Source organism: Numida meleagris, chromosome Z (assembly GCF_002078875.1).
Source record: "Numida meleagris isolate 19003 breed g44 Domestic line chromosome Z, NumMel1.0, whole genome shotgun sequence".
Taxonomy (NCBI): domain Eukaryota; kingdom Metazoa; phylum Chordata; class Aves; order Galliformes; family Numididae; genus Numida; species Numida meleagris.
This window is the reverse complement of record NC_034438.1, coordinates 33,995,148-34,016,789: the sequence shown is the minus strand read 5'-3', so window position 1 is coordinate 34,016,789 and position 21,642 is coordinate 33,995,148. Positions and strand designations below refer to the sequence as shown.

The following is a 21,642-nucleotide window of genomic DNA, read 5'->3' as shown; positions in this document are numbered from 1 at the left end:
AGTATCACTTGTGGGTTGAGATAAAATCTATTTACTAAGACAGAAAATGAAAAGAGAAATAACAGTAATGATAATATTATACATGTATGTTTACAAAACAAGCGATGCACAACGCAGTTGCTCACTGCCTACTGAATGATGCTGACAGTCCCTGAGTAGTGGCTGTCCCTGCAGCCAACTTCCCACCATTTTATAATTTTTTGCATGACACCACATGGTATGGGACATCCCTTTGGCCAGTTTGGGTCACTATCCTGGTTCTGGCCCCTCCCAGCTCCTTGTGCACCCCCAGCCAGCTTGCTGGCAGGGCAGCATGAGAAGCTGAAACACCTGGGCTCTGTGCAGCACTGTTCAGCAACAACTAAAACATCTGTTCTGCTACTTCTTCTTTTTTATTATTTTTTTAATTAAAAAAGTATTTATAACTTCTCTTTTCCTCTTCCAGGCAAACTTTTTGCTTCTCACCTGAAAGCAAGCAGCCTCCAGTTCAGCGATTCCCAGCATTAACCTGCTCACTGGATTTAGACTTCTTTCAACCACAGTGAACACTGTTTGTGACTTGTATTTTTCCTCCTGCCTATAGCATTAACAGAAAGGTGAGGCCACATCAGCCATTTTACGCAGTCAGGAAGGGGGTGCAGTGGTGTTGACACCACTGCCAACAAACCACAGTGGGCACCATGCTGTCACACTTAGATACTGAGCTTTGGCCACTGCATTTTGCATGCGTTCAGGCTGGAAGTTCTCCAGGAAGCCGAGCTGTGATGCCCAGCACTGCATTTTGGAGACATGGCTCCACATGGAGAACCCGCAGGCTTCCTCCCTCCTCACACCCACCCCTCTGCTCATAAACGTACTGTTCTCACAGGGCGTGATGTTGCAGCGCTGCCAGTTGACTGGCCGCGGTCTCCAGGAGCAGTAGTGCTCGAGCACAGGTTTGTTGGTACGGATGTGCACGCAGTCCACACGCCGGGACTGGAAGCCATAGTTTCCGCAGGTAGCTGTACACACTGTCCACAAGCTGACTCTCCAGTGCACACCGCAGATGTCAGCCCAGCAGTTCTGAGTGCTCAGAGGCCTGTGGGCAAAAGGGAAGGGGCGCAAGTCACTCACTGCACTGTGCAAGAAGTGTGTGCCACTCTGGGCACTGTGCAAGCTTTGGGTACTGTAAGCCCTGCATGCCCCACATATTATTTGTTCTGAGCCCAGGCTTCACTGTATGCAAGCAGAAGTAAGCTCAGTGCGCTGAAAAGCAGTCTTTTAACTGCGCTCACGGGCTGGACCTTCAGATATTGTCAACTGGTATAGGACAACTGGGGTTAAACAACAATTTGAGCTATTGGAGGGTTTGACCTAAATATCACCAGCCCATAAATACCACAGCAGAGTGCCACTGAAAAGGTGTAATGAATAGTAGCACCCATTCAAACACATCAGAAGTTTGTCACTTTTTGATGTCTGTATTCAATAGGAAACAAAACACGTTCAAAAGGAAACAAAAAATGTTACTGTATAATCTCTTTTCCCTTCAGTGCAGTCTAATGGAAAATAAATATGTTTCTATAAAGTCAACAGTGGAGTTTATCTGAAGGAAAACAAATGGTGTGGAGTCATTTTTATCCAATTAGCACTTGTGTTGAACTGAGAGATAGGGAGACCAGAAGCTTTGGAAGTTCATTACTAACAGATAATGAATGTGTTCCTACTCTCAGAGATAGCACAGTGTTTCAGTTAGGTTTTGATATGCTGGTTCTTCAGTAGTTAGCCAGCTCTCATGTGTGGTTTTTTTTTTTTTTAATTATTTTCTTCTTTTTATTTATGTATTTATTTTTTCTGGGGCTGATATGAATGAATACTGAAGTCGTGGCTTAAGCCTACTGAGATTTATGCCACATAATTAAACAGGTTGCAGCATGACCACACTGCTGCATAGGGAAAACCCAAAAGATGTCTGTTAAGTCTCCAGTTTATTCAAAATCTCTCAAAGAACAGTGGTGTAAGAGATTTCTGTCCTACCTCGGTAAGGCACTGCACTGATCAGATGACACAGAAGTCCCATCTTTTCTCTGGCAACGTATCTGTCTGTGTTGTACAGCGAGTCGTGGTCCAATGCAAGGCCCATTACACTGTGAAAACAGAAAATCATTTGATGGAGGTAAAAGTCAATGTTCCCCTGTTATAAGACTGCTGGTGAAATAAAGTGCACATTGCCATGCAGTAACTGCACAGCTTTCAAGCATTTCCTGCAGTTCTGCACACTTTGGAAGCTGAGCACACATTTATCATTTGTTCAACCTCACCCCTTCCAGCTATATTAAAACAGCATTTCTGTATCTGCTCCCTAGATTCATTACCCTCTCCTCTTCTATAGTTCAATGCTAAATACATCTGTAGGGCAAATAAAATGCTCTCACATCATTAGCCAAGAGCCTATGATCCATACAGGAAATCTCAGTACATTCCTTTTACTGTGCATTTTGCAGCTTGTACTACCACAATTTATGAGCAAATTGTTAATAACAAAGAACATACTGAACTAAGAAAATATTCCACTGCAAAAATAAATAAATAAAGTATTGCAGGACAAGAAAGGAAAGCATGACAAAAGCAAAAGATCTGCAAGCATGCTCCAGAGATGAAGCCATCCTAAGCTAATCAAGCATATTACTTGCACACTTGCTATTTTAACTCTTCTAATCTTCTCCTTCAACTAAACCACAATTAGTTCTGGATATGAAGCATGTGTTTCTGTTCTTTTAAATTAAATCAACAGGTAGTGAATAGTTTGTTTGATGAGTATCTGGACCTTATATTCCAGAACAGACAGGTGGTTTGAAGGAAGGGGCTTTAATATGAGGAGGAATGAAGTTTTGGTAGGGGAGAGCTCATGACCTCTCCTTCCACACTTCTATGCACCTCCACTGCCATAGGAGCCCAATTTCACACTACCACGCACTCCTCACACAAAGCTTCCTTTCTGTAGTTCTTTGTTCCCTCTGTGACTTCTGGAAGAGCGAAGAAAAATGGCTGCCATGTTTCCTGTGCACCCAGTCAACGTCCTTGTTGAATGAGGTGGGTAGAAATGTCATTCACTGAAATGGGCAGTTCTCATAACCAACAAGACTCAGTGACTGATTTCAAAAAACAATGTGATACACAGAGGAGGTCAAATAGCCCATGAAATGCCACTGAAATTAAACGGAAGCTAGAAGGGAAAGGAAAGGAATTAATACTCTGGCAATGGCAGAGCAGGTCACCTATTTTTCTCTGTGTTTTGGGAGACACTGGTCACTAAACCTGGGTAACATGGACCTGAGTGTCATTGAGCCGCTGAGCTGCAGAGCCTAACTATTTGGTTCTGGCTTAAGAGACTGAGCTGTACAGGCCCATGTGAGACTTGAAAATGTTTGTTTTTTTTAAAACTAGTGAGAAGAAATACTGCATTATAATGCACACAGGTCAAGTGTAACAAATGAATTCAGACCTCTTTGATCATCTCAGCTGAGCATGATGTCATGGGGAAGTACACAGGTTGCTTTGAAAGTAATACCTCCTATTTATTTCTATGGAAACAACAAATAATATGAAGAGCACAATAACACTATTTTATAGAGAAAATTCTCAGCTACAGAACACGGTTTTTCACACAGTCACCACCATGAGCTATGCATTTTCACCAGCAATGAACAAGAGCCTGCAAGCCCTGCTCATAATAATCTGTACAATTGGAGGTGACCCACTGTTGCTGTCACTACTGCTAAAACACACCACCCACTGCCTCACTGTGCTCACATCCACTGTTTGGTCTCCATAAATGTTCAGGAAACATCAATGACTGTCAGTGGGTGCGATTTTTTCCACATGGAGGAATCCAGTGATATAACTTTGCTTCAGATTCACTTCCAGGATATACATCATTTTGTCAGAGTGCCCCTCTGCTGCCATCTGTCACACAGCAACAAAATGTAATGGAATATTGGTGGGAAGATTCAAACTCTACTGCCATACCACCAATATCCACCCCCGACATTGTGGGCCAACATAATAAAATGGGAGGCATTAATTTTGGAGTAGCCCTCTTCCATTGCCATAATGATCTAAAAACAATGATGAGGTAGTTGTTTTTATGAAAGGATAACCTGAAATTTCACAGAAAGTGAAAACTGGACAGCTTATTTCCTTTCTATGAGAGGATATTTCCATGCCTCACTCATGAATGCAATATGATAATCACCTTTCAAGAGAGGAATTTCGAAAATACATAGGCAAAAGTTTAATGAAGCTGTTTTCAACTAGAGAACAATAGCAAGTTCTAGTAGCTGAAGTAATGTAAAATTCTGGTGAGGCACACAGTATTTTGTGTGCTATCCCAAGCAAATCCAGAATGCATGCATGGCAGTGTTTACTAATAACAAAGGATGATTTACACTAACCTCTAACAAAATGAGACAGCATTTGTCACTGTTTTTAAACAGACTTACCACACGCTAATTAAGAAAACTACGCAAGATATTTCATGGTAGCTCACTGTAAGTCAAGACTGGTAATTACTACTCTAATTAATGTTAATGTCTTCTGGCACTGTAGGACTTGCTTCCTTTCTTTACATGACTCATAATTTAAATTAGGTGCATGACTAGTTTGAATTTGTGAAACTGCTTTTTCTTCTCCACCTTGAAAATGTTTATTCCACTGAAAATGATGCTAAAGCAACATTAGTATCTGCTTTAACCTCTAGCAAACTTGGCTTCTGTGTTTTTAATCTTATCTCTCATTCATTTTGGCACACTGTACCCCCCACGTGGATCACCATTTTGGAGATCTTTGGACTAAAATGTGCAAGTTTCTGACCCTAAGTCAGGCCTGTTGTGGATTCACCAGCCATTACAGATGGCTCAGTCATGCTGAGAGAAAAGGGAGGAAGGCAGAGAGTAATGACTGGTCCTAGGTTATAACTGACTGAGTGTTGGAAAGTTAATCTCATAGCTCATAGAAAGACAAAGACAAAACAAACTCTTCTCCAGATTTAAAGAGATTTAACTCCAAATACCTGAAACACTTGCTATTTATGGAAAGAAACAACTGATCATTGTGTGAAGTTGCAAGGAAAGAATATGAAGATCTGAAAAATGGCATGAAGTAATCTGAAAATGATTTTAGCCCTCTATTTTGCATTTTGTTATGAAGTGAATGAAGAAAGCTTCTATATTACCAGTTTCTCAGGCAACATTAGAGTCTTTTAGAAATGCTTTCCTGCAAATCCTCCGCTAAATCTACCATAGCCATCAGTTCTGACTTCTGAAAGCCAAAACTGAAACACAGTCCATAAGTGGTAAGAGGAACTGTAGACTTAAGAGAAGGCTATTTCCTGGACTTGTAACCTGCCTGGGGGCAGACCTTTCCACTGGGGACAAAAGAGAAGTTTACAGTGGAAATTCTGTTTACAAGTAAGTGGTTCTTATGGGGACTGCTCGAAGGTACAGAAAGCCAAATATGCATTGTATCAAATACAGAGTTGAAAGAGCTAAGCAAATCAGTTGCCTTCTCAAAAGCCTGCAGAGTACAGCTTGCAGACCATAGCCTCTCATCTTCTGTCACTTCTTTCCAGCCCACAGAATGAGGCTGTTTTCAGACTGCTGGCATGCTCCGTACCTGGCCCCAGGAGGAGGCCACCCACTCAACACAGGGTTGCCTGTTACAGTTCTGTGTGTCCACAGGGCGCTTGGACACTTGAGCACAGGCTTCATTCGACACTGGGACAGAGCTGCCTTTTGCTGTCAGTTGTTGACATGTCACTCGTCGCATCTGGATGCCTCCACCGCAGCTCTGTGTACACGGAGACCATGACGTTACCATCCATCTGTGAGAGAAAGGCAAGGAGGTCAGGGAGCAGATATGTGTTAACGTGCTGTAAGTGCACCGTCTGCAGTATCATCAGTGTTAATAGGACTTAATGTATTGGCCCAAAGAAAGCCAACAATGACTTGCATCACAGTACTGTACCCAGACCCCCACATTAGTCATAGAAAACTGCTCATAAGATGACAGCTGAGAAAAGAGTACATTTTTAAAGTATCTCTCTGAGGGTTCTCTGGGCCCAGAATTCACTCTTTCCTCTTAAGGTTGTTTTTAAAAGCTTAGTAAATATATTTAATCCAGTCATGGTGTTTTGGCATGGCTGCTCTCACACCACTGCACAACAAGGGCTTTGATGACAGGCTGCAGTCACAGGCTATGGCCCATTTCCACTCCTTGGCAGGGAAAACTGTCCCTGTAAAGCTGATGGGGTAGCATTCAGGGCACTTTGAACTTGCTGCTAATAGAGGAACCAAGAAATTGCTAGGGCCTGTTGGCCTACTCTGTTCTCTCCCTAACAGCTGAGATACTCCAGGAAAGCCTGAAGGTTGCACAGGGATGGAGTTGGTGCACAGACAACACAGGGACAAAAGACACGTTTTTACTTTCCTCTTGAGCTTGGACTGTGCATTTGACGACTGAGACTAAGGCTCTAATCCCATATTACCTGGGGTTAAAAAATCCACTATAACTAATAAAAAAACCTCTAGTGACAGAAAATAATTATCCATTTTTTTTTGTCCAAATTATTATGTCCAAAGGTACAAATCTTGCCCATTTATCATTAAGTGGAAGACTTGTACAGTTGGATTTGGGAAGTACTGGTAGGATCAGGAGTGACACAACTGATTATTTGGTCTCTGAGGAGATTTATGGTTAAGTCAGTGGTTTGGTTCATTAGTTTCAGGATTCTCAGCAAAAGTGTTGTATTACTGGGAGGAAAATAGTGCCGATCTCATCCTCTAACGGCAATGTTTATGATTACTTCACAAAACAGGCAAAAGGTGTTCTCCAGCCCCATGGAGAGGCATCCGTTACTATTCCTCTGTGTTCTGCAAGTGATTAACTCCTATAGTTACAGAAACAACGATATAAACAGATATTCTTCTGACAAAGAAAATAAAGACACAACTACTTTTTTCTTGCTGTTTGATGAGGTTGAAACTGAAGTTTCCCCATCCCTCCGTTGTAAAGCTCTGCTCTGCATTTTGATCAACTTTTATTTCCAAGCATACATCTCAACATTTTCTCAGGAACTGAGAGAGGAGTGTGGGTCGCATTACAGTTCAAGAAAGGTATAAAAAGACATAAACTATTTCCATGGAATTCACTGCCATCACTAACGCAAAGTACTGTTAACGAGCATGTTTAATATTTCATCAAATCTCTTTTGGTTTCCTTCTTAGTACTCAGCTGGCAACTCAGAAAACAATTGCCTACACAAATTGATAGGAATGTATATAGAGAAAGTAATTAAGCAGAACCTTGCCATATACCCAAGACACAACCAGACTGGTAAATCTGACCGCTTAGTTCTCATCAGGTTGCTTAGCACCTCTTCTCACATCAGACTAGGCTCTGTTTTTTAATATAAATGCCACTCCTAAATCACTCTGCTGAATGAGAGAAGTTGTACTAAATTTCTCTTGAGAGCCTGATCACATTGTGCTTATTTACTCAAACAAACCATGTCCACTGTGGAAATCGGGGAGAAGAGAGACTGAAAAACCAGAAAAGTACAAGAAAAACACTTATGCAAATCTCAACTAAGGAGTCACTGATTTGCAGAACTAGGGCATTTTAAACACGATGAGAGTATAGCACTAAACTGACTTTCAGGATAGACACTTGGGATGTAGCCTTCTTTACACCAAAGGGTGGGAAAGGAGTAAAGTGAAAGTGTGTCCTTTGGGGAGGAAGCAGCAGAAGAGGGGAAAGATGTTAATACAGTTGGAAGCCTTTCAAGCTGTTCTAACTCTACTGTGTTTACCAGTAACTGAAAAGTGAGGGATTACATGGACAGTGGGTTACAAGGAAAAAATGTCTCTAAAAGGAGGCAGAGCTCAGTCTGACCACCTTTGTGCCCACCAAATTCAATGGGATTTGCTTATTTTACAAAAGACATTTCCACTGTGCGAAGGGAACTCTCAGCTTTACAACTGCAGCTGCAATCCTGCTTGTTTTGACATTCAGACAACACAGAAACTCAGGGAAAACAGCAACCCCAAAGTAGCTGCTAAGTCTAGTTTATTGCCTGTTTTACTGTAGGAATACAGTGGTATGAAGCTGTGTGGAACACAAAAAAACGTATGATCCTGCCATTCTTGGGTGATGAGACTCCCATGTGTACAGAGCTCAGAATGGGCATAAAATTTACATCTAGCACAGGGTAAGGCTGAAATTATCCAACAGAACTCAGCCCATACAAGTGTATGTGCTAGGGCTAGTTGGGTGAGGATGCTGAGAGAGCTGGCCCATGTTCCTGTAAGGCTGCTCAATATAAGCTTTGAAAGGTAATGGATATTGGCGAGGATCTGACAAATGGAGAAAGACAAATGTTTCCCTCATTAAAAAAACAAATTCTGAAGGTACCGGACTGACTTCTGGAAAAGAGTGACCAGATCTGAGTACAAGGTGAAGGCAGTGGAAGTCATTTACCTAGCCTTCATCAAAGCATCTAACATGGCCTCCCTTAATAGTCTAACATCCAAGGTGCATTGTTAATAGTCTGGATGAGTTGAATAAAACATAGGTTGAATGATGAGGCTCACAGAGTGATTGTTTATTGGTTTTACTCTGCCTAAAGGATGGTAGCAAACAGTGTCCTGCAGGGTTCACTGTTTGTCCCTGTTAATAGTCTTGTTAGCCCACCTCCTTCAAGCTTGCCCTTATGGCAAACTGCACCCTTGGGCACACTGAGTGCTCCCTCATGCTTGGGGTCACCTGCAGCCTTCACATAAGTGTCATTCATCCCCAGCTCCAGGTCACTGACAGAGATAATAAACAGGATAGTTACGGGCCCAGGCCTGGATTTGTTTCCAAGGATCCAGATTATTAATTCTGAGGCTTACTTTCTTTGTTCATTTTCTAGTCATTGCTACTATAAGTGAAGAGTATTTAATTTATGCTACTGAAATAAAAAGATACCACGTCAATTCTTTTTCTCTAGTTTGGAACTAACCTTTAAGGGCCTAAAAATGTGCTGCTACTTAATAGGAGGAGGAAGGCAAGCATATAAAATTATTTTACATTACAATTTCAACATACAGCAATGTCTGAAGGCTCCATTTAGGGTGAAATCTTTTCTTTCATAAAATACAGCAATAAGCAGAAAGCATTACTCCCCACCTCTCCCTGCCTAGGTAGCATCAGCTCATAGTGAAGCTTACAAGTGTAAATGACTAGTGAAGTTTGAAATTGAGATGGAAATTCAGTTTTCTAAGTCAGTGTAAAAATACTGAAAAGCATTCTTGACTATTCACATTATCAGGAAAGATTCAAAAGTACCATGAAGCTGTGACCTTTCCTAATAAAGAGCAGGCAATTGCTCCTTCATTCTTTTCTAACCTAATTACTGCAGGGGTAAACACTCCTTATATACTATGTACTGTCAACGTTTTCTACAAATCTTGCTAAAAATTCCCAACTGTCTAAGTTAAGCACTCATAAATTCCCTTTCAGCCATGACTTTTTCCTAGACAGGCAGCAGCAGGGGCATGCTGTCCCGTGCAAAGAACTCTTCATGTATACCTTGAAAGCATCTATGACATTTTAATATAATAAAGGCAAACCGTGAAGGGCAGTCTCTCCTATTGCATGCGATGGGCTGCAGGGCTGGCTTGGGCTTCTCTTTGCAGTTGGATATATTGACTTCAGTCCCATCCAGTAAGCACCTCAGCTGGGGCAACTGTACCCCTTTGTGGCCACAGGAAGCAGAACAAGCCATCAGCTTGTCCACTGACCACTGGTAGTCTGCCAAAAAGCAAGTGAGAGACATGTTAACACTTAAAAACTGTCTGTGAGAAATCCTTAGAAAGGAGAGAGTCAGAGGTGTTCTCCAGGATGAAACATTCAGACTCAATGTCTTGTGAAGGGAACTATGCTTGCAAGTCACCAGGCAATGGACAAAGAAGGAGCAGAATTCCAGCTTATGTAAGGTACTGACCCTCTTTTCTAACAAATCCCCCTGTTTTTTTTTTGTGCTCAAAAGCATCAGATATGGAAGGTGAATGGCATTCTAGGGCATTCAGTGATTCCAAATGACAGGGATGTGGGGCATTACAAATCCCTGTATTTATACAAACTTAGGTGGGTAATTCCCTGAGTGTATGTGTCTGTTAGCTATCTGTGGAATAGATTCAGGAACTTCAGAAGGCCATTGGGAAAGTGAGAGCAGGCACCATGGCACTGGTAAACATGTAAGCTCCTGGTATGCAGCCAAACATGACACTGCAGAAACCCTCAGAGTTGGTATGTACAGTACACATCGCTAATGTAAAGGATGAGGATATTCTTTTTTCCTTAAATTAGGTTTTTGAGCGCCTAGGGATCTCTTCACAGAATCACAGCATCACAGAATTGTAGGGGCTGGAAGGAACCTCTAGAGCCATAGTAGGCTCCTTAGACCAGGTTGCACAGGTAGGCATCCAGGCAGGTCTTGAATGTGTCCAGAGAAGGAGACTCCACAACCTCTCTGGGCAGCCTGTCCCACTGCTTCGTCACCCTCACTGTGAAGTTCTTACGCACATTTGTATGGAACTTTCTATGCTTCAGTTTGTGGCCATTTCCCCTTGTCCTATTGCCACATACCGCTTCCTATTATATTCCAGTTGGTTCATGAAAAAGGTGTTATTAATCCTCCTGGAATGACATCCTTTCATCACTTTTCAGAAGGTCACTTAAAATATAATTACAACAAATGTTTAAACTCAAATAGCAAAACTGTGGTGGGAAAATATGGGGGCTGCAAGGATGACACAATCCCACCTTGCCTTTCACTTCTGTGAGAGCTTTGAGACTGAGATGGAGCTGAAAATCCATGCTCACTCAGCATATTGCCAAGCATTAAAAAGACCCATTCTGCTCTCACGTGTCCTGTGAAGGACTGTGTGAGTCTTCTGGAAAGTCCTTACATCCTGCCATCGAAAAGACTGGATCACCCCAAAGTAGGAGAATGAAAGAAAGGAATGGGTTTATAAGATGAATCTGCTTTAACATCTGAAAGGCACACTTTCAAACTCAAATCCATATATTCAGAAATACAGCCTACCTACTTTCACAACAGTAATCCACAGGATAAATTCTTAACCGTTTGTATTTGTAAAGGAGTATGACTTGGAGAAGTCATGGTTGGCTGCAGTTAATAGTGTTACCTTACAACAGTGTGTTTCTCAACAGGCAAATCACAGAGATCATCTGTCCCATGGCAAATTAGGGGTTTGCAACACTTTTAAAGTTTTATTGTAAGAATTAAGGAAAAGTAAGTTTTTCTCCACTCCATCCCTGACAACTGCAAAAATGAAAGCCCCAAATTCTGTTTCAACCCATCCACACTGCTCAGTTCAGTGGCTTTGTCACCTTCAGTTAATTTCTACGGTAAAAATAACACAGTTTATTTTTATGGCAGTTTTACAAGCAAAGGGTTTTTGAGCACTGCGTAATACTGTAATCTTCAGAAGATTAACAGAGGGCTTTCTAATTTTAGAGGCTTGATCTGTGACACCTCTGTCTTGAATTTCTGGTTAATGCAGCAGCCGTGAGTATAGCTTGAATCAGCAAAGCATGCTATTTGCTGAGCAGGCCAGAAGTATCAGGTGTCATTTTGGGAAAGTGACTCTGCAAGTGAAACCTAAGATGCTGCAAGTTTCATGCTAGGCCTGCAAATTTATACCCATGGTGGTAGAATATCAAAACACTCATTTCCTGCTGTGCATCACAGTCTTGGCTTCACAGCCAAGAAATTAAGGGCAGGAAAGGCAATGCAGGGAAGTCAATGTCAAAAGCTTCATAGGGGAGAAGAGAAGCACAGAAACTGGAAAGTTACCTTGTATTGCCAGGGAGGTTTTTTGTAAGAGTGAGCCAGCCTCATTCTGAGCAAGGCAGCTGAATTCTCCTTCAGGAGCATCGCTGATGTTGAGTATCTGAAGAATTCGTCCTGCTGCCAGGAAGCGATGCCTCAGATTGAGAGGCTTTCCAGAGTAAAGCCAGGTGATGTTTGGGGCTGGATGGCCATCCACAGCACAACCTAAATTAAAGAACATGAAATAACCCTGCCGAGGACTGAACATACTGCAAAATTACATGCCTTGAAGTGGGCAAAATAAAGGGGTCACATGCATTCAAATTTATTCTGATTTTCTTAGAATGAAAAATATGAATAATATTCTTTCACTTCGGTTGAAAAAAGACTCCAAAAAGCCAGTTAATCAGCCACATGAAAATACTGGATCCATTTGAAAATATTTATAGTCAGCCTTCTAAGACTCCCTTTATTTTAGATCATCCTCATTGCAGTATTGAGAGGAGTGGGATAGTGAGGCGACACACTTAGCATAAGCTCAATAAGTATGTTTGAATAAGTATTTCAAACAGAACTTGTTCCCCAACAACCCTATTTTAACCACCTTTTTTCTTGTCTTTTTATTGTAATATATTAAAAATCAGAAGTTTAAGTTACACAAAAACTAACATTTTGTTATTTAAAAAACGCATTGAAAAAAAACCAAAAAGATGAAATTGAGCATTTAGAGATTATTTGTCTCAGTGATAAGCAATTCTTTGAGCAACAACCAGACAAACCCAGAAACAGAAGGACAAAATACCATCATATGGGTAGCATCATGCGGGTGTGTTTATGGATCATGAGGACAACTAATAAAGATTAGATCCACAGCCATTTCTTTGCCTATTGAACAAATGGAGGAGGAGCATCTGTAAATTATTATTTTCTGTGGTCCTCAGACTTTCTATACATTTTACTGGTTTCAATGACAAATCGCACACAGCAGAAGAATTGTGAGACTTGTATATCAATGGAAAGATTTAGATGTTACCTTACATGCCTGGAGGAAAAAGAAATAACTGGACGATTAATATGATGCAACCCACCCAGACCAACTGCAGAGATGGGGAGCCAGAAAAGCCATGCTCGATGGAACCAATATGTTATTTGGACTACCTGTGACTTAGGCTGGTCTTGCATCTCCATGCACCTCAATGATACATAAAAGGTCTGGCTACGTTTCTATGAGTGCAATGTACACTGGTTGTTTGTTGTACTGTAGCTTTATGCTATTGTGCTTAAGCTACTACTTACGTATAACAAATTACTTTTGTCCTTTTGTCTCTGGAGTGAGGACCCTCAACACTATCCTTTTAAGTCACAATTCTAAAGCAATAGTAGGAATTTGGCTACTGTAATATTTACTTGTCTACCTTTTTTCTGCTTTATAGTAGAACATGGTGCCTTGACATGAGAACTGAAGCTTCCTTGTTCGTGCAAAGCCAAAGAATTCATACAAGACAGAAAAAATACAGTGGTGACACATAGCATGCCTGAGACAATTGCATGCTGAGAGGCAGAAGGAGTTTATATAGTACTTAGATCTACTTCTTAGGCTGACTTCCACTCAGAAGGATAAATACTGGATCTCCCACTGGCACAGTAGTCACATGCAGCTTAGCTCTCTTCCCTCTTGCTGGTACTCCCTGTCTGCATCCACAGTAGACAGGGTGCTGGCCAGATAAAACTGCTGTGTGGGGCTGGTTCACTCTGTATTAAATGCATACTAACAAGGGCAAGGAGACCCCAGCAGAAAGCGTATAATACCCACAGTAGCCCATGCAGTTGCAGTGGCAACATTTCTTGGCGAAGAACTAATTAATGCAGCAAAATCTTTAAAAAAAGAAAATAAAGAAAAAAAGAAAAAGGAAGATGGAGAGAATGCTCATTGCTCACAGTGGTCACTTCTCTTCCCTTGTTCTCTTTTTATTTAAAAGGATAAAGAGTCCTTGCTATTTGTTATAATTTCCTTGGCAAGGTCTAATGCAGTTTTGCCCTTGGCAGCTCTCTTCCTAACACTACGCTTCCTGACCACAAAGACACAGCTTTCTTTGCTGACCATTCCTTCTTCCTATTTCTGTAAATTCTCTATTTATTCCTGTTATGCTTCATTTTACCTTATTCCTTTTGTCCTTTCTGAGTACTTATGCCTTTTTCTGCTCTTGTTCAGAGAAACAACTCATTCAGTTTCCAGGAGATATTCATTAATAACAAAATGAGTGACATGAAAGGTATCAGCCTAACTGGTTTACTGGTTTTAAGGTTGCCTGTGTTAAAAGGAAGGGAAAATAAAGGAATACTCAGGAAATGGACAAACTTAACAATAAGTGTCTGTATGACTTTTCCCTGTGGTACCCTAATTTTTTATAGTTTGCTTGTCTTCTAAGAGAATTGCAGGGATTTCCACAGGTCAGCACATAGCCATGACAACTGACAAAGAGTTGCTGTGAATTCAGTTTTACTGTTGGCATTTGCAAACAGTCTACACAGGATAAATGAAGAAAGCAGAAAGGTCAATTTGATGTTAAATGCAGAGGAACTGAAACTGACTTCAGTATGCAACTAGTTGTAGTTCATGCCTGTTTTTCTTTTAAAAATGTTACTGCCAATCAAATCAGTGTAGTCTTCCTGCCATTATTTTCCTTGCTTGCATATTGTTTCTTCTTTCAAAATGTGTATAGGATGATACTAGCTAAAGCAATAGCCAGTAATCAATAATATCAGAGGAAGAAAAAAACACATCAAAGTCCTTAAGTATGTTCCTCTGGTGAGTAATTATTACATTTTTTTCTTTAACAATAAAGCTTATACTAACACCTGTGAGACTCATATGTAATAGATACTCCTTACTCTTGTATGCAGAACAAGAATCAATCACATTTTCCAAGCGACACTTCCTACATGTTTCCCACACGTATGGACACATAAGATACAGGATAATGTTTTATGCATATCAAGTGAGAGTATAATAAAAATCTTCCATTAATATCCCTTTCTCATCTCCCAGGAATAATTTTAATGCAATTTAATGCATATTCACAGCACCGATTCTCTATTTCCACCCATCCCTGTCAACACTGATGGCTTTATCCTTCCAAATCTTAACAAACAGCCTGAGAAAAAAAAACTGGCTGTATTTCCAAACAGACCAACTGTTGCAGACTGTTAGCACATCAGGACCTTTGGGGAAGTAGGGAGAAAAAATCTGGGGGGACTAATTCTGAGCAGTGAAACTTGTGGCATGAGAGGGACATTCTGCTTCAGCTCTTCTTAGAGAAAGAAAATACTGCCTTCAGCCTCTCTTTCAAAGTCTGCCATGACTCTGAACAAAGCAGGATCAATCAGTCACAAATGTGCAAAAGCTGGAGAAACAAATAGAAATCTAATATGAATTACATCATTTTGTTGGAAAAGTGTTATTATTTCAAGGATAACAGGAAGATATTTGGGAAAGGAAGAACACTTCACAACAATGCAAATCATTTCTTGAGAGGAAAGAGTAAATGCACAGTGCAGATGAAATTCAAGTCCCTGTTATACCTCTGCAATGCTTACTGTACGACTGTAGTCATAGAAAGACTCTGGGGTACTTTGCTAACCGAAGAAAATCTGTAGCATGTGTACACTCGTTTCTCATTTGCACACTTAAATTACAGAAACATGCATGTGTTAATGCTACTGACTCTAGAATTCCTTTTATAAGCCTGCTAACTTAAGACAGCAGAATTGTATGGAAGCAATGGTGCAAATGTCAAATAAATCATGCAATTACTAAATACAGTTTGTAATAGAAAGAAAAAGAATACAGAACTGTGCTTCAAAATTCTTAAATTTCTTAAAATATATTTTCATGTGTTCTTGTCCAACAAATAGTTCTCTGTTTTACTATTGACCTGCTCATCAATCACAGTCTTTTCCATATTTATTAAATATGGACACTGAGTGGAAGTCTTCAAGTCTGGATGAGGAATTTTCTTTGAAATTTGACATTTCTTTAAATGAAATAGTCCTACAGTCTGAGCTCTGGTTAGCTTTCCAGCTGCTATGCTGCACCTTTTCCTTTTTGCCTTCAAATGACCAAGGCGCATGGAGGATGCATGCATAGTTTCTTACTCAGGGCCAAGCCAAGTACCAGAAGTGGAGCTGGAAATCAAATTCCAGCCTCTCAGATCAAAACTTTCATCTTTGGAAATTATTTCCTATTTAAGAGATAGGTCTAGTTAAGAGAACTTGGATATGAACACACACTGCAGCATGCAATCTGGATTAATCACTATTAACATTCAATACATGGTTGTACATAAAAGTCCAGTTTTATACCCTTACTCTTCATTGGTGATCTCTCCATGCAACTTGGGATGTTTGATCTGCATTACTTTGGAATAATTTGATTCAATGATAGAAGTCATACCTGATTTAACTTGGGTGACTGAAATGAGAAATGCATATTAAACCTAACAGAGGGAAATTTAATTCCTTTTTATATCTAACATAGAGGACAAAATTTGTCAGGATGCATCAGAAAGTCCACTAGAGGGTGGTCAGGCCTGGAACAGACTCCAAAGGTCAGTGGTCACAGCACAGAGCTGCTGGAGTTCAGGGAGCATTTGGACAATGCTCTCAGACATATGGTCTGAGTTTTGGGTGGTCCTGTGTGGAGCCAGGAGTTTGACTCAATGATCCCGTTGGGTCCATTCCAACTCGGGACATTCTCGGATTCTATGAACTTTAGAAAATTCTAACAAAGCAAATGCAGTGAAGGTAAGAACATGTCTGAAAGTCTTAAAATACCTACGCAAAACCTGATTTGCTGAAATGGCAAAACTAAGAGATAAGCCTTTGCAGTTTTTCTTAAAGGATAAAGATTTTCCCCATAGTGTACAGTGTAAATTTTAACTGAGATTGTTAACTCAGGTTTTATGCATATTACTTTACTTCTCAATGCTTTCATACAGTGGGTAAAATAAAACTCACAAAGGGTAATGTGATCCTAGAAATCACCTAAAAAAGGATTAATATTAATACAAGCATAACCTTAGTTTTAAGAAAGGAAGCCAAATGACATTAATTTATGCTAGACAAGGAAAGGCATGTATTCAGAAATAAGCCAATTCAGCTGATGACAGTAGCATTTTTAAAAAAAATAAAGTATTTGAAATAACTATTTAAGGATCCAAAGAAGCAGTTGAAACTTACTACATTAAACATATGACATGGCTTTTAAATTGTTTTCAAATTAGTTACCCATTGCCACACATGTTGTTGTCGTAAGATATCATTTACACAGCATTGTAAATTTACAGTCTATTCAGTAGAAATTGAGCTAGGCCCATTCCCTACCCAAGAGAAGTTGTAAAAATATTCCCAAATATACAACTACACGGCGGGCCCATTAAAAAAGCAAAGGAGTTTTCAAGGTCTAGTAAAACAGCTTGTTTTCTAAAAAAACCTCTGAAAAGTGGAATTGTACACATTAAGAATCTTGTGACACTAAGGATTTGGGTGAAAAAAAATTAGAAATGGTAAATGATGAAACTAAAGCCTATGAGAATGGACACAGCCTGCTGAAGTGACCTCCTCAGCGAGCTGATGGGTTTATTCAGTGTCTGGCAAAAACTGAAAAGGAATATAGCTCAGATTAAATTCTCCACTGCTGGTACTACTCCAGGCTAACTGCACAACTACAGTTGCAGGAGAAAAAGAACACTCAAAACAGTCACATGGAGCAGGTACCAAGCAGCAGCAGTGTAGCACGAGGAATCCATCAAGGAGACAGCACAACACAATCACCAGCCCAAGCTGCGAAGGTTTACTTCATTGAGCTGATAACTTGCTGCATCCTGAGATTTCAGAAGCTCAGGAAACTTCCTGTGGTGCAAGGAAAATAACAAACACAGAGCAGAGGAGCTGGTTTTCTATTTACTGACATTTTATGCAGGTTGTAACTTATTTTGCGTTACTACATCCAATTTCCAAGTGTAGCAGTAATTCCAAAAACCTAGGAAAACTTAGAAGAAGTTCAAGGTAGGGAGAGGAAGGGGAAAAAGGAGAATAGGAAAATTAGTTATCTTTCAAACAGATATTCTTGCTTGAGTAAAGCAAAATAAAGTATTGCAGGAGATCCATACTGGTGAGATCAGTTACATTCACCTCGTTCACTTACTGCTTTTCAAACTGATTTTGAATAAAAATCAGTGTTATGCTTACAGAGGTTATGGCTCACGAGCAAGACACACAGTAGTAAATAACAGTACTAACTTTTTTGGCTCTGCGGTAAGAGTTTGGCTGTCATTGTGGCACTAGTTTGAGCTGTTTCTTCTTCCAAAGTAGCCAGCTGCACAGCAGTTCACTGACAAAAATTCAGAATCATAGGATCATAGGTAGGTCACTCTGAAAGTAATGCCTCCTATTTATTTCCATGAAACTACAACAGGTACAAGAGCACAATAACACCATTTGACACAGAACATTCTCAGCTACAAAACACTATCTGTCAACATACTCAACACAATTAGCTATGAATTTTCACCAGTTATGAACAAGAGCCTCCATGCTACTATCACTGCATCATAAAAGGCCACAAGATTGGTCAGGCATGATCTGCCCTCAGTGAAGTAGTGCTGGCTGTCTCAGATCACATCATCATCTCATGTGTGTGCATTAGAATACCTTCCTGAAGGATCTGTTTCATGATCTTCCCAGGCACAGGGGTGAGGCTCACCCACCTATAGTTCCCTCGGTCTTCCTTACTCCCTTTCTTCAAAATGGGAGTGATGTTTCCCTTCTTCTAGACACAAGGGACTTTCCCTGATGGCTATAATTCTTGAATATGATGGAGAGTGTTTTGGAAACCACACCAGCCAGTTCCTTTAGGACCCTGGGATGCATGTCATTGGGCCCCACAGACTTGTACACATTCAGTCTCATGAAGCAACCTCTGACCTGATCTGCTCTTATAGTGTGAGGGATTTTGCTTACCTAGCTCCCACCTAGACATTCAAGGATGTAAGAGATGTGGGAAGCCTGACTGCAAGTGAAGTCTGAGGCAAAGAACTTTCTGAGTACCTCCTTCTTCTCTATATCTGTTGTTGCCGGTTCTCACTTGTAATATATTAGAGGGGGTTCGCTCCCTTCTGCCTTTCTCTTCTGACCAAAGTACCTGTAGAACCCCCTCTTGTTATTTTTCACATCCCTTTCCAAACGCAGTTCCATCTGTGCCTTGGCTTTCCTGATCCCATCTCTGCATGTACAGACGACATCCGTATGTTCTTTCCAGGCCACATGTGCCTGTTTTAAGTCAATTCTTCTGTTCAGTGCAGAATCTAGAAGTCTAGACTGAAAACCCTCCTGAACTTCATGCCTTAGCTCTAATGCAGTTGGTCCTTTCAGAGTAAGCCATTCATTCATGCTAAAAATATGACCGTTGAAAGTAAGACGGCTACTAAAATTATTCTGCTTTCTGGGGCCTCTTATGTGCATTTAAGTAACACTGCTAGAAAATAAGTGAAATAAACTGTTCTTGGTAAAGGAAAATGAGAAGGAAATACTTTTCCTGGTAACTGGAATCCTCTGTGTTTTTTAAGTAAAAGGTAGTTTTTGATTTAAGAATAGCTTCACCTCTTAGTAGCATAGATATTTGCAAGACAAGAATTTGTAGTCCAGCTTTTCTGCCTTCTGAAACAACATTAAAATAGGCAGCTAACTGTCTGGTCACTGGGGATAATGCATGAAACCAGAAAGAAATCTGCTTTTCAAGACTTATTTGCAGTGCTGGCAGTTAGTAAAGCTGTGTTCTGATTTGTGAGTTGAGCAGATTGGATATGTAACTCATCAAGGAGAACACAACGAATAACAGTATTTCCTTTTCTACAGTGGGTTATACTTCTTGGTTCATAAAGAAATACACCTTATCATCCAACTTCACTGTTATTTTCAATATATCCTAACTATAGGGACTTAATTTTTTTCCAATACACAAGTTTGGCTATATATAGATTATCCTAGAAAAATACGCTGCAGATGACAACATGGAGAATGCGACAACTATACAGTCCCAGTACTGGAAGAGCAAACAGGATCAATATCTTTTGTTGTTTTCATCATCCTAACATCTCTGTAAGGTACAGAAATGTTGCTGTTCCTGTTCAGAGGCAGAAAAGTACAGCTCAGATTCCAAGGAGCCTAGGCAATAAAAGGGATTAGAAGCTGTTTCCCAGGTAAACATCTTCACTTTTTCTTGCAGGTTCAGTCACATCTTCATACTCATTAGAATAGCCATTGTCCACTAGGACTGGCACCACATTCATTTTACCCAAAGAACAAAAATGGAACAAAGGCCAAGAAATTACACAACAGTAGCACTTTGGCATCACAGGAAAACTGCTTCCCTACCTACCTCACCTTTCTAGGTGCCTTTATGTAATAGATTTGGGGCTCTGGAACTCAAGGGACAGTTAAGTGAGGGTGTGGTGGAAGACCCACCCAGTAGATTGCTAGGGTGAGGCAGTCATCTCCACGCCTCAAGACTGCCTCTGCCAAAAAGGACCGAAGGGTAACTCCTTCTGAGAGGAACAGAGGGCCCCACATGCTGGCCAGACCCTACCTGAAGGGAACTGTGCTGCCTCCCTGGTGCCCCGGTCAGGGACATTACCAGGAGACTCCCTAGTCTGGTTTGCCCCTCTGATTCTTATCCCTTACTGTTAATTCAGGCTGGCAGTCATTGAGAGAAGACTAAGGGCTATCAAAAAGGATGTCATGGGACTGAGCAGTTAGTGGACAGAGCGGGAGTACAGATCATATTTTTCTCTATCCCTTCAGTGGCAGGGAGGGATACTGAGAGGACCAGGAAAACCCATCTGATAATTACACAGCTGAGAGGCGGGTGCCTCCACAGGAATTTTGGCTTTTTCAACTACGGGGTGGTTTACTCAGCACCTGGCCTGATGGCTGCTGATGGGGTCCACCTAGGTCATAGGGGGAAAAGAATTCTGTCCCAGGAGTTGTCTGGGCTCACTGACAGGGCTTTAAACAAGGTTTGAAGGGGGAAGGGGGTGATAGCAAGCCTGCCCATGACAAGGTGCAGGATAGCACAGCTAAGTTAGAGGGACAGTGTGCTAGCGGGGGCCCTCAACATGCTGCATCTTATGATGAATATACTGGGCAGCAAGCTGGCAGGGCACATCACCAGGGCTTTAAATTAGATCTGATGGGGAAAGAGGATGTACTGCTGAGTAACAGAGAAGAGTTAGGGAACATTGTTGCTTTAGGATGCAGAAGGAGAAAATCTCAAATTTTTCCCAGAGGATTTGGGGAGGGCTCCTCGAAGATGGTAATGCTGCCAAAAGCCCAGCTGAAGTGCTTCTGTACCAATGCATGTAGCATGGGAAATAAGCAGGGTGAACTGGAAACCATGGTGCAAACGGAAAACTACAGTCTTACTGCTGTCACATAAACATGGTGGGATGATTCGCATAATTGGAATACCATGATTGATGGCTATGAGCTTTTTAGGTGGGATAGGTGAGGTAGGAAAGGTGGGGGAGTTGCCCAAGTTGCCCAGTTGCCAGGTTGAGAGCTTGTATGTTAAAATTAGGGACCAGACCAATAAAGGACAGCTGGTATTTGGAGTCTCCTACAGGCTGTCTGATCAAGGGGAGCCTGCTGATGAGCCCTTCTTGCTTCAGCTGTAAGAGGCATCATGCTCTCAGGCTCTCATCCTGGTGGGG

General features: G+C 41.0%; 1 protein-coding gene across 11 annotated transcripts in view; it reads right to left on the bottom strand.

The window, feature by feature from the left end:
- Positions 1-21,642, bottom strand: part of ADAMTSL1 (ADAMTS like 1) — a 442,268-nt gene that overhangs the window by 6,422 nt on the left and 414,204 nt on the right. For 9 of the 11 annotated variants that reach the window (XM_021381313.1, XM_021381315.1, XM_021381310.1 and 6 more), the window contains 5 exons: positions 11,900-12,100; positions 9,648-9,828; positions 5,653-5,860; positions 2,017-2,126; positions 858-1,078 (listed from right to left, as the gene is read on the bottom strand). In XM_021381313.1, coding sequence (XP_021236988.1) covers positions 858-1,078; positions 2,017-2,126; positions 5,653-5,860; positions 9,648-9,828; positions 11,900-12,100 — 921 coding nt within the window. Of the gene's footprint in view, positions 1-15; positions 578-857; positions 1,079-2,016; positions 2,127-5,652; positions 5,861-9,647; positions 9,829-11,899; positions 12,101-21,642 lie in introns of those variants that run through there. The other 2 variants (XR_002433573.1, XM_021381314.1) reach the window with 2 other exon arrangements.